Source organism: Ursus arctos, unplaced genomic scaffold (assembly GCF_023065955.2).
Source record: "Ursus arctos isolate Adak ecotype North America unplaced genomic scaffold, UrsArc2.0 scaffold_2, whole genome shotgun sequence".
NCBI lineage: Eukaryota > Metazoa > Chordata > Mammalia > Carnivora > Ursidae > Ursus > Ursus arctos.
Genome location: NW_026622874.1, coordinates 20,067,182 through 20,080,730, shown reverse-complemented (window position 1 = coordinate 20,080,730; position 13,549 = coordinate 20,067,182). Strand labels below are relative to the sequence as shown.

General features: G+C 37.9%; 1 protein-coding gene across 5 annotated transcripts in view; it reads left to right on the top strand.

Annotated features, from left to right (window-relative positions):
- Positions 1-12,901, top strand: part of PLA2G4A (phospholipase A2 group IVA) — a 152,051-nt gene extending 139,150 nt beyond the window's left edge. For all 5 annotated transcript variants that reach the window (XM_026509247.4, XM_057315152.1, XM_026509244.4 and 2 more), the window contains 3 exons: positions 2,652-2,847; positions 4,268-4,425; positions 12,287-12,901. In XM_026509247.4, the coding sequence (XP_026365032.2) occupies positions 2,652-2,847; positions 4,268-4,425; positions 12,287-12,418 (486 nt within the window). In that variant the 3' untranslated portion in view covers positions 12,419-12,901. The remainder of the gene's footprint in view (positions 1-2,651; positions 2,848-4,267; positions 4,426-12,286) is intronic.
- The last annotated feature ends 648 nt before the right edge of the window (positions 12,902-13,549 follow it).

Below are 13,549 nucleotides of genomic sequence, written 5' to 3'. Positions count from 1 at the left end.
ATTCCAGCATGAAATATCTATCTAAAAATAGCTTGGTCTTTTACCTCACGAAGTTCCCTTTTCCTCTTTCTCCACACATCCACACATCGTTAGTCATCCTGAGTCATGTTTGTAAACACTAGAAAGCTCTTTTTTTGCTTCATTCTCACGCAATTGATCCACAGTATGAACTTTTGGTTTTATTTTGGTGTTGAATAATCTTGAATGAATAATTGTGAAAGTGCCAGACAAGAAATAAACTGAATAATTCAACTGACCAGGGGGTAAAAAAGGAGCTAGTGATAAAAGTTTCCTCAAATTTCAAACTAGAATTTATATATATATGGAATTTTCAGTAAAATATCATATTTTGCCTATTAGTTTATGGAACAAGTGCTTTAATATACCTTAAATCCTTTGTTCTCCCAGATTTTTCTTTTCAGTGGCATTGAGAATTGATCAACTTAAAATTCACAACATTCCAGAAGCATCAAGAACAGTGAAAGTTCAATGTATATTTTTCTTTAAGTTTAAGGTGCTATCTTAAATATAAATACAAATATTTAACATATAAATTATATGTTAAATATATTTAACATAAATTATATTGTTGAATATAAATTACTGAATTTTTAAAAATACGTTATCTCATTTAATCCCCATAGCAATCCTGAGGAAGATAATGGTGTTAACTTTACATACAGTGATAGAAGATGAGTTGCTGAAAATAAGAAACAGGTGGAATGTAGGTGAAATGGGGTTGGGAGCCTACTATTTCAGGGATAGTGAACAACCTGGTCCCTGTTTGGTTAGTTGGTTGGTTGACTGGCTCTTATGATTCCCATGGTGCCATTAGGGGAATATCACTACATACACACCACAAAATTTCTTCCCTGTTGACTTGTGGTGGCTACGCAGTGTGTCTCAGACCACCCAGCTAGCAAATCAAGGTGTCTGTGTTTGAGGTGGGCCTTTCAGACTGCATAGGCCAGGCATGAACCGTCTATCACATCCTCTGCCTCTACTGTACTATAATATCTATTATTTATCTTTCCCGTCGATTTACGATCTTCAAGGATTCAAAGACAGCCGAGTTATGCCTAGAACATACCAGGTGTTCAATAATAATTGTTGAATGAATTAATGCACACTCTGAGGAAACAGTCCACATACACTGCAAATCTCATGGTGAATACTTTTTGCATAGCATTTACTATGGCTTTAAGCCTAAGGAGTTTTTTGATTATTATCTCTCACTCACCAGGCTATAAATCCCATAATGACAAGAGTTTCACTCACTGTGAACTCCCCATCTCCTAGCACGGAGCTTTGATTTGCAGCTAATGGTTATCATTGAATAAATCAACGTGATGACAAAGAGTAGTTAAAATAACAAGATTGTATAAAACCTCATCTCTTTGGGAATTTCTCTGTACCTGTTTCTCTTCCTTTTTCCTTTTCTTTCCTTACTTTTCCCCTTCCACCTCTTTTCCTCTCTTTATTGACATTTATTTATCCAACTTCTGTATAGCAAGTGATAGGCGTCCTGCACCATTCTAAATACTGTACAGGCATTTTGTTATTCTAATGGCAGTCATGAGATATATATTATTATTATCATACTCACTTTACAGTTGAGGCTATTGAGTGTGGAGACATTAGGAAACATGCCCGTGGTCCCACAGCTTGCATTTGAACTCAGGCAATCAGGCCCTGGAGTCTGCTTTTTTACCACTGAGAGTCTGCTTCTTATTTTTCCTACTACCCCTTAAGCTATATAATAAATAAAAATAAGCTGTATTTACAGCACCTCTCCATATTGACTTATGCTTTCTTGTTTAAATCTAATACTGCGTGTGTGTGCTTACCCACTGCATTAGTCAGCCTTGATGCAGAAACAAACCTAAAATCTCCGTGGCCAACAACAAATGTGTATTTCTTGATCACGTTTCACATCAGCAGCTACAAATCACCTGCCGTCGTTCTGTCTAGGTGTCTTCTCATTCTGGTGGGGATGTATAATTCTCTTACCAGGAAGGGAGCCCATATGTGGAAACCATCACACAATCTGCCATGCCCATTTACTAAACTCTTGGTTTCCCTGTCTGGCCCATTCCTGGCCACTACACATATAACATTCTGAGTCCAGAAGTTAAATTCTTTTTATAAACAGAAGCAAAAAAAAACACAAAAAACAAAAAAACAGGGTAACTCAAATATGTTTGTATGCATAAAATTTACTAATTTTAATTGGTCGTGTTAAGAAGGTACAGGTGAAAATTCAGTACTGGAGTATTCCTCATTTTGTTTCATCATTCTTTGACTCTGAAGGGTTAAAAAATGTTCACATGGCTTATAAATAACCAAAGCCCTAATGTTTTTTTTTCCCTATAACAATTATATCACTATAATTTCATTCAGTTCAGTTCATCAGTAAATTTTCACATGCCTCCTATGCCAAGATTTAACATAATAGTGAGTTTGTTTATAGGGTGCTTTTATAAATTTTTTTAAGATTAATGAGCTTCTGGAGAACAGGGTCATTATTCATCTTAGCAAGGAGCACATTGCTAGCACACAGTTAACACCTGATGAATATTGAATGATGGCCAAACCAACTGAATAAATGAAAACTGAAAATTCCCAAATGCCTCTTTGCCTCTCCTCCATAGGAACTTCTACTTGCAGAAAAGTGGGCCAAGATGAACAAGCTCCCGTTTCCAAAGATTGATCCTCAAGTGTTTGATCGAGAAGGACTGAAGGAGTGCTATGTCTTTAAACCCAAGAATCCTGATACGGAGAAAGATTGCCCAACTATCATCCACTTTGTTCTGGCCAATATCAACTTCAGAAAGTACAAGGCTCCAGGTACGTGGGGAATAAATTATATTCTGTAAAGTAGAAATCTGGTAAAGGAGCAAGACTGATATTAAGTGGGTTTATAACAGCACTTGCTGTACTAGCTACTACAGTTTTGAATGCTTCCCTTACCTTGATAAATAGCTACTGTCCTGAGACCTCGAGCACTTCCCCTCTTTCTTACTCCAAGATTCCCTGAGTTCTCCATAATTCAGAAACTGATGCATGAGCAACTAACTCAATAAAAATCTCTGGGGCTTTACTCCAAAACCTGGGCTTATGTTTGCTCTGATTGATTGGAGCCCTTGTCATAGGGATTATTAAATATTCTGAAAATTACCCTTGCAAGGGAGCCCTTGTTTCAGAACAAATCGTGCAAAAACTCTAGGAACTTTAAGTGACCACAAGATTAATATAATCCAGCAGTACAGCATAGATAATAATTTCAGGTTGCTTTGTTATGTTTCATAGAAAAAGAGAATCAAGTTCAAGGCACAGGTGTCCTGTTTGACTACATCCAGAGTCTATAGACTATTCAATATCCTGGATTAACAAAAGGAGATCTAGAGATTGACAGGCAGGATGCTCAAGCCCTAAAAATCATATTATCCTTGGACCAGAAAGTGCAGTTATGATAGGAAAGATATAAAAGATAGTCATGGAAGATTTGACATGGGATGATGGAGAAGAAAGTGATCTTCCAGATGAGGAAGAAGACAAAGACAGGGTCAGTAGGGAGGGAGGTTATTTCAAGTCATACGTCAAAAAAAGGGAAGGAAGAATTTGCTGGCATTTTTAGTTATAGAACAGTAGAGTACATGAAACCTGGAGAATTTTCTATCCCTGTTAATTCTCAAGGAGAGACTCCACAGGGGATTCCTGCAGCATGAACACAGTTAGATAATGTTTTGGTTTGGATTCCCCCAGAAGTGATAAAGGAAGGTAGACAACAAAAGATGTGTTAGTAAGTCAACTTCCATGAGGAGGACTTGATCCTGTTGGGAAAGTCTGGGAAATGGAATAGAACCTATGCTCCAGAAACATCCTTCCTAATCATACCACAAAAGACAAGGGAACTGGGATATTTATATCCTAACTTCCTAGAGTCTTTGGTTGACTGATGCCTGGGGCAGAGTGTTATTTACCAGAATTTACATCCTGCTGCTAGGGAGCAAAGCAGCCTCTCCCTGTTGCAGGATGGGGTAGAAAGATGCAGATGCGGCAGTTGCAAGTTGCCCAGGCAGAACACCTGGATATCCCAACCCAGGGCATATGGGCGGGAGCATAGCAGTGTGTATTACAGATCCCATGACCCCAGTGGGGGCACCCAATGTTATGTTTACAGCTATTTGTATGTTTTCTTTCTTGGGTTTTAGAGATACTCTACTGTTTTCAAAATCACACCATTTGAGACTCTTCCAATATTTAGGTGTTCCAAGAGAAACTAAAGAAGAGAAAGAAATAGCTGATTTTGATATTTTTGATGACCCCGAATCACCATTTTCGACCTTCAATTTTCAATATCCAAATCAAGCTTTCAAAAGGCTGCATGACCTCATGCACTTCAATACCCTGAACAACATTGATGTAAGTATCTCGTGCCAGCGTTGACAATGTCACATATTTCCGTTTCACATGAACATAGCTAATGCATTAAAAATAAAAATAAGGCTTATGAATGATACCACCCAAATTGTACCATTTTATTTTTTTTGTACACTATTTTATTACTCTCCAGAAGAGCCCTATAAAATTCACAAATAAGAAAAACTAATCCCTCTAAATTGGCGGAGCCCATATTTTATACAATCATTTGATTGAAGGATTGGTTCATACTCAGCTTCTTTTCCCAAAGTATCTAATGTATTCCTCATCTGATAAAATAAATTATAAGTAGGAAGAAAAGTGATAAAAAGGAAATATAAGAGCAAGAGAGTGAATGTAAGCGGAAGTGTAGTTAATCTGCTAAAATATCATGAGTTTTCATAGATATACTCATGCTTTGAAATGTCCATTTTTGTAGATCTTGGGAATGTTGCCAAAAGTAGCAGCGTTCCCATTTTTAGTCCATGAGATACCAAGTACGCTTTGCGTTAGGAACTTCAGAGACAAGTCATTCTCTTCGCTTAGGTCATCCCTAACCCCAGTATATCTGCTGCTAAGTTTCCGTGATTATGTGAAATTCTGTAATCTCTAACTCACCATTTAAGAACACTGTTGTGTAACTGGAATCATGTTGGCTTGTAGTTCCAAATCATAGGGTCTGACAAATTATTATCCATTGTGAAAGCCCAAGTTCACTAGCCTCGCTGGATTTTACACATTAAAAAAAAAAAGTGAAAAAGAAAAAGAAATTAATTGGAGAGGGAAGGGTGTTGTATCTAATTTGCCAATCTTTTTGGATACCTTGGGAATGGTGCCAAAGAAATCACAGTATGTAGATGAGGGCTCTGCGTATATGGGATTCGTTTTCTAAATATATTTTCCTTTTTTCTTTTATCTTACAATCAGTGGTCATCTGAAACCCATATGCTATGCTGAAAATTTAAAGAATATTAAGAGAAAATCAGTATTTTAATCTATGATTCGTAGGGAGTGGGACAGACATTCTCAAGATAGAGTTGTGTTTTATAAAACCCCATGCTGTCAAAAGAGAAGAGAACTAAGGGGTAATATCAGAACAATCCTATTTCTAGTATGAAACTAATAAACTCAAAACAATGTATTCCTTGGGATGAAATGTATTAAACTTGATCAGTTGTCCTCAAATGGAAAAAAAAATAGACTGTAGGAATATATAAGTACCCTCTTGGACTTGGGAAAATAAAAGGATGCACATACATACATATACATATTTATAAGCATATCTGTATATGTACATATCTGTATTATATTATAGATGAATGCAAGTGGATAGATATCTGTATCTGTAACTTACACAACTACATTTTTCTCATTGTTTTTCAGTTCTGGTTTATATAAAATGTGCTAAGCTGTTTGCTATAAAGCATGATATAGTTCTATTTATAGATTCTTCAAAGTAGTTTGTTTGACACATAGATGAGAAAGTAAAAGCCTAAGCAAAAATGGACTGAATTCCAAAATAACTTTCCTGACATACTACTTATCAAACATTATTTAATTAAGCAGGATTTAATTACTTCCAAGAACTTCTCTGGCATAGTGTGTAGAAGCAAGGTCATGGGCTTTATATCTGGTTTAGATCTCAGATGGGCCACCTGTGTGACTTTGAATAAGCTCCTTAAACTTCTTGGGCCTCAGTTTCCTCATCTCTAAAACAGGTGTAACAGCACCTATCATAGTAGCAATAGTGAGCATCAGGTGACATATGAAGAGTCAGAAGCTGCTCGATAAATAGGAACCCTACCTATGTGTGTCTGCATCCTATACCAGGATGGATACACCCCAAGACCTTTGCAAATGCCCAGAATTAATAATACAGATCAGTCTATACAGATAATAGCAGCCTAGGCAGGAAATTTTGGGGCACAGGGGTGGCACGAATGAACATAAGCTTCCTCTTCAATTACATGACCATTGAGACTTGTGTTGAAGTGATTCATGTGTGTGTGGGTGTAGGTGTGTATGTGTGTCTGTGCACGTGTGTACATTTTATACCCAGGTAGGAATTCCAGCGCTCACCGACATTTTGTCTCTTTTTTGATTACCCTCCCGACCCCTCACTTTTAACCAAGAAAACATATTTTAGCAGAATCCAGGCTTCTTGATAAGTGATGATAAATGAAGACCCACAAAACTGCCGAGGGAGAGCGCTGGAGAGCTCGTTCGGCTCAGGCACTAGCTCAGTCACTCATTGCCACACCATCTGAATAGAGTAGTTTACCAACTCACACTTCAGCAAGGCAGCCCGTCATTACTTGCCACGGGCTGTCAGAGCTGCCTGCAAATTGTGGACCCTGGGAATATAAACCCTTCTAGTGCAGACCCCTGGCCGCCAACTCCAGAGAAAACAGTTTTCAAGTTTGTGGCCATGACCACTCTGGCTTAAGGCAAATGTTCATCTTCAGTTAACATTCTGGCTTAACTTTTTATTCTGAAAAGGCCACCCTGTCTCCGACAGCTGTATGCTTCTGTCAGTTTCTTTTCCCCAGAGATCCTAGCTGTCCTGTTTGGCCGAACCGAAATTCTCGTGCATCTTTAGAGAACTTTCGCTCTGTTTCTGCTCCCGTCATGACAGCAGCCTGGGTTTCTCATTAGCATCAGGTTTCTGCACTTACTCAATCCTCCCAAATTCCTTCTCGCTGAACATTGCCTCAGTGCTTTTACAATGGCTGTATTTAATGGGGGGAGGGGCTGGCTGGTGGGTTGTTTTTTTTTTTTTTTTAAGAAACTTAACATAGAAACACAGAGTGACTTACACCAATAGACATGTGGTATGCGGGAAATGCACAGGCTTTGGAGTCAGACCAAATTGGGTGTTCCAAGCCTTGCTTGCTCGCTCTTGGCTGAGTGATCTTGGACACGTTGGCTAACTTTTCCAAATTTTCCTGTCCTCATTTGTAAGGGGAAACAGTGATGCCTATCTTATAGGACCAGGGTGAGGATTAGGTAAAATAACATAATTTAAGGGCTTGGCACGTAAGAAACACTCAACAAATGGAAGCAGCTAATATGATAATGATAATAATTATTATTAGTGTTCATATTGCCTTCTGCTTCTACTTGTAAATTTTAAACCCTTTAAAAACAATAACTTGCCTTATTTACCTTTTATATCCTCCAGAGACACTCATCACAATGCCTGGCACCTAAAATAAATATGCAATAAATTTTTTGTGAGTGATTTTTAAAATGCCATTGACTTATTGGCTAAAATTGTTGAAGAGTTCAACATGATAGGAAGAAGGAAGAGCAGGCGTTAGGATGCAGGTCTGTTGGTTGGAGGCAGAATTTCTGACCACATAGAATCTCTACGCCGTGTATCCCTGCGCGTGTGGTGTGGCTACGTGCTCTCCTCATCAACCACCAGTTTGATCTGGAGGGAATGTGGCTCTGAGAGTTCCTTTCCCAGGACCTTGTTGGTTCAGAGCTCACGGGAAAACACACTGTTAGGCAGTCTCACTCATTCAGTTTATTAAATCAGCAGACATATTCTAAGAGCAGGTTATGTGTCAATTTATTCAATATATGCCAATGGTACATAATAATGAGCTTTTAAAATTCTTTCTCGAACAGTCCTATAAAGTATTAAATACTAGATGCTAACCAAAATGAGGAAAAGTGGGGCACCTGGGTGGCTCAGTTGGTTAAGCATCCGACTCATGATTTCAGATCAGGTCGTAGTCTCAGGGTCCTGAGAGGGAGCCCCATGGCAGGCTCCATGCTGGGCGTGGAGACCGCTTAAGATTCTCTCTCTTCCTCTTCCTCTGCCCTTCCCCCACCCCTGCTCGTGCTCTCTTTCCCTCTGAAAAAAATTAGTTAATTAATTAAATGAGGAGAAGTATATATCCAGAAGTACTGGTACTTAATTCTTAATTTATTGATATTTCATCATCATGATAGCATTTAGGTACGAGTTAAAGTTTTTATCTTTTAAAAGTAATTTAGAAGCTTGTTATATATCATGGCCTAATATGTGAGGCCCAAATTCATATCCCTTTAATGCTGCCTATAATCCTTTGCGTCTTATTTATTCATTAATTCAACACATATTTATTGAGTATCTCCTGTGTCAGGCACTGTTTTAGTAATTAAGGGTATAACCGTGCACAAAAGAAAAAGAATGAAAAAAGTTTTGGGTGTTTAACATAAGCTAGATATTTTCCCCTCAACTATTTAAGACTCAAAACTAGCCTCTGTGGTAGGTATCTTTATTTATATGTGAAGAAACTGAGTCGGGGTAATGGAGGCGGATTGCTGGAGGTCACACAGTCATGCGGGGAGCCGAGATGGGGTCACTGGTTTTTTTCCTCACTCTTTCCCACTTTCAAACCAGCTGTTTCTCAAGCAGCTTTATTTCCTACTATTTGCCAAACACAGTCTCCCTTCCGGCCGGGCCAGTTCCCAGATGCTTCCTACACGTGCCATGATCTCCCGCCTTCAGCCTTATTACAGGATCATCTTTCTACTGAGAATGCCCCGTCCATCCACAGAGCTTACAGTCTGCCTGTCCTTCCATGCATCTCATCGTCTCCATGACTTGAACTTTGTTGAACTCAACCTTCCGTGCATTCATTACTTTTACAAATATTTACGGTTCCCCTTCCGTGTTCTAAATGCTACAATCAAAACTGACAAGCCTGCTTTCATGACACTTCAGTTTTTATTGGAAAGGCAGACATTGGCTGGCAGATTCGTAGCAATTTAGACCAGAATATCTTCTTGTATTCTTCTGTATCTGTAATTTTTATTCTCTTTCAAAATATACAGTAACTTCCTCGTTGGGATCATTTTTTCATTTTCTGTTGTGGGAATTCAGTATTTGCTTGTGGGCTGCTTCTAATCTCATGTCTCTAAATTTGTTCCTTTTTAGGAGAAGATCACATTTTACATGTTTCCTTTTCTTATTCTCTGTCTTTCTCGCCGTAGATTTAAAGAGTCTGGATCAACGAGTAGGAGGCTATTCAAAGGGCACCCGAGAAGGATGACATGGGTCAGTCATACTTAGGGAGGGGCAGGGGGGATGGAGAGGTTTGAGAGAGGAGAGCTCTTGCAGGATACCATGGAAGGGGAGAATTTAGAATGTCAATGAATTTCAGGGGGCAATGAAAGAAGAAATTAGATATAAACACTATTGAAGATTACACCTAATATCATTTAAAAAATAGGAAGATTCAAAGATGGCGTATTGCTCCTTTGGGTACATGGAACTGTACCATGTATCATGCCAGGAGGTTTGGATTTAGCACTGATGTCGGATTGAGTTCCGCCTCTTCTGTTTATATCATAGAATTAATAAATCACAACCAATGTCTACGTTCTGCAGCAATCTGAAAATTCAGGGCAGTGGTTTCATAGTGTGGATATGCCATCTAGTGGTTCAACTTGCACATTCTAATTGCATAGGATTTGGGTTTTCCTGTTAATAAATGTAAATATTCATTTTCCTTCATAAGAATGGCATGTTTACTAGAAACACCTGCCAAGGTCCACTTATCGTAAATCCACTAGTTCATGATATTGCTGATTTTTTTGTGCTTATGAATTCATTATAAAGGAATTGACAGCAGTCATTATTAATATAATTTCCCTGTGTTTTTTAAATATTTTATTAAATATTATATTTATTAAAATATTTTATTTTTAATATTTTAAAGCTTTTTTAGGCATTTGGAAAATAAAGAGTTGATTTTTATTTGACTTGGGTATTTCTGTACAATGAGGGTTCCTGTGTCTTGTGCTGGTAGGGTGAAGGCGAAACCAACTGAAAACTTGCTGACATATCTAGAGAGCAGGGAGATTATTAAAAGATGTAGTAGGGGGGAGCCTGGGTGGCTCAGTTGTTTAAGTGTCTGACTTTGTCTCAGGTCGTGATTCCAGGGTCCTGGGATCCAGCCCTGCTCACTTGCTTGCTCGCTGTCTCTCTCAAATAAATAAATAAAATATTAAAAAGAAAGAAAAAGGAAGAAGATGTAGCAAAACACATTTGATAGCAGAATTGATTTGCTGACTTTTACTATATAATAAGCCCATAAATGGATATACATTGTGTGTTTATTTCTAGTAAACTTTATAGCCTCCTATCCAAATTAAAGCTCCTGACATTTTCACACATATGGTCAGTTTAAAAAGAATAACAATAAATAGTTATGGAATTTTTCCTAGATGCTGAGTATTGTGCAAAGTACTTTATATAAATGGTCTCTGATCCCCACAAAAACCAAGATTAGTGTTATTATTCCCACTTTCAAGAAGAGGAAAGAAGTTCAAGGATTTCAGCTAATTCCCCTTGATCTCACATAGCCAAGAAGTGATTGTACCTGGAGGTCGTTGGTCAAGGTCTCCTTCATAGGTCTGAAGCCTCTTCTGTCACCATAGAATTCATTGTTTCCCTTACTCATGGGAGAAATGGGCTCAGCAAATACCTGCCGTACTTAAATTCAGTTAACATTCGAGCCCATAAGACAACTATATATACATTCATGTGTGATACTATGTTTTATTATATATATTCTCTCTATATAATTTAAAAATCATAAAGCAAATAAAGGTGTCACATTTCTGTGGTAAATCCCTCTCTCCAGAATGCAACTGTTCGTTATTTAAAGTTACTGTTAGAGAATTAGCTGGGCCTACCCATTTTGTCCAACATAAAGTCACAGAATATTAGTTGCATGTTAGCACTACCCAGGTCACGTATCTCTCTCCTCCAGACATTGAATCCAGCTTGCCTAGTGATACTGGATGTAGACAGGGGAAAACCCCTCCACACATTTCCAAGACCAAGTGGGCCACTCTAGCTCTACGTGAAAGGCGGCCATGGGTCCTAAGCTGCTCCGGCTTGCCAAGTATGGCAGGGGACTGAAACACATGCAGATGATACCTTAATGTTGTTTAACAATCCCTGGGGTAGAGAATAAAGGGAATTGTAAAACAGTCCCCGTGATTTTCTTCCGTGCTCCAAACTTCTAGCTCATTGATTAAGATGAAATCCTATAGTCCTGTTCTAGGGGATGGAGTCTTCCTGATTTGAAGGGTTCCAAATAAGCAACAGAGCCAAGATTAACATACAGGCCTCTCTTCCAAAGCCCATTCCCATTGCTCTGCAACAACTGCCTCAACCAAATTCCAAATCTTGTCTTCCTTCCAGAAGTTCTTAACTAGGTTAACTTCATACCAGAAGAGAATATAATTGGAATAGCAATTCTTAGAGGCTGTAGTCACCATTAATTTGAGTCTATATGAAAATTATTCTGAATAAAAAAGTCATCAATAAAATTACAAGGTATGGTATTTTCTAGATAGAGGACATCCATGTTTTATAACTATATTTGTTTAGCTGAGAAAGAAGGGCAATTCTCAAGCAATACCTTCTTTTCTCATTAGGCTTAAAGGAAGTCTTTTACTCCCTCATTTGGGAGTAATGGTCCCTCATTTCTGCTTGTCCACTAACTGGAAAGTTCTACATTTAGTAGTTACTTATTTCTTCCCTCTTATCACCTCCCCATTGAAAACGAGAATAAAGATAAATTTACCGGGTTACAAACATTTTCTTTCCAATTTTATCAGCACAAAATCTGGAACACTCCCAGAATAGTTCTTTCTCTGGTTGGGGAAGGAAGACCATCTGGATACGAGCTTAACAAGAGTATAATGGTCGGGTGTTGGATTCAAATATACACATATGTGACTCAATTCAAAAAGAAAACTATGATAAAAAGATCAACTAGACTTTTGTTTTGACCAAACAAACGTTTACATGAGTTTAGAACAAGACTAATTATACATCTTTTCCCTCTATTTGCAGGTGATAAAGAAAGCCATAGTTGAAAGCATTGAATACAGAAGACAGAATCCGTCTCGCTGCTCTGTTTCCCTTAGTAATGTTGAGGCAAGACGATTCTTCAACAAAGAGTTTCTAAGCAAACCCACAGCATAGTTTGTGTTGTGGAAAGGGCAGCAATTTCTGATGCTGAGGCAGTTTGAAATTCCATTACAACTGGATTTAAAAGCATAGTACAAATATTAGTACAGATCACAAGAGACTGGCTGATACTCGAAGCTGCAGTTACATAGCTGCGCGGGAATAATACTGTTATAAATTTGTTAGGTTGACAGATGATGTGATTGTTTAAAAATATACTCAGCTACATTTTCTGTCAGTATGGATTTCCTAATGCAAATGTAGGGACAAATCCTGTAATTTTAGACATTCCTCACCAACTATCTTATGTGTCCTCTTTTATAAAAAAAAAATGTTTTCTTTTTAGAATATTTAACAGTTCAGTCTCAATAAGTATGACTTTGCATTGTGTGTAAATGTTATTCACTGACTGGATTTTTTCATACCATGAGACAACACTATTTTTTATTTATATATACATGTATACATCTATGAAATAAATACATCAATATGCAATTAGCATGAGATAACTGAGCTTTTGTTTATTTTTAATGGAGTATTGCACTGTAGCTACAAAAGATTCTCAGATTCATAGATTTCAAACACAAAATTTGTTAATCCTAAATTGTAATGTGAAACTTATCATTTTAAACCATGGTTATTTTTCTTAAAGGAGAAAGCATGTATAATTTCTTGAACAAACCCTATATCTTTATTCAGCAAGTAGGAAAGTAACCTCTTCTCGTTTAACATTTGACTTTGAGATTATGTTGGACTGTTTATCCGCCAGAGAGCAGTTGACCTCAGAGAAAAATCCAGAAGTTTAGCAAGGGCTGTATCTGCAAGACGTGTCTTAGGGACAGTCTGTACTGTATGACTGTGGTTTCGATTACCGTTGAACTGCTAAGGTTCAGGGTTGGTGTAAACATAAGGAGAAACTAACATAGTAAAGGAAACTTATTCATCCTGTCTATTGTTGGTCACCTCCACTGGAATGTAAGGTCCTTGAGGGCAGGTCTTTTTGTCACTTTGTCCACTGCTGCACCCCAGATCCTGCGGCATGTCTGATAGCCTGTAGTGGGTGCTAATTTGTTGTATTCATAAATCAACCAAGGGAAGAAGGAACTTTCAAGTGTTCCCTTCTTTATTATTATTTGTTATCTTTCC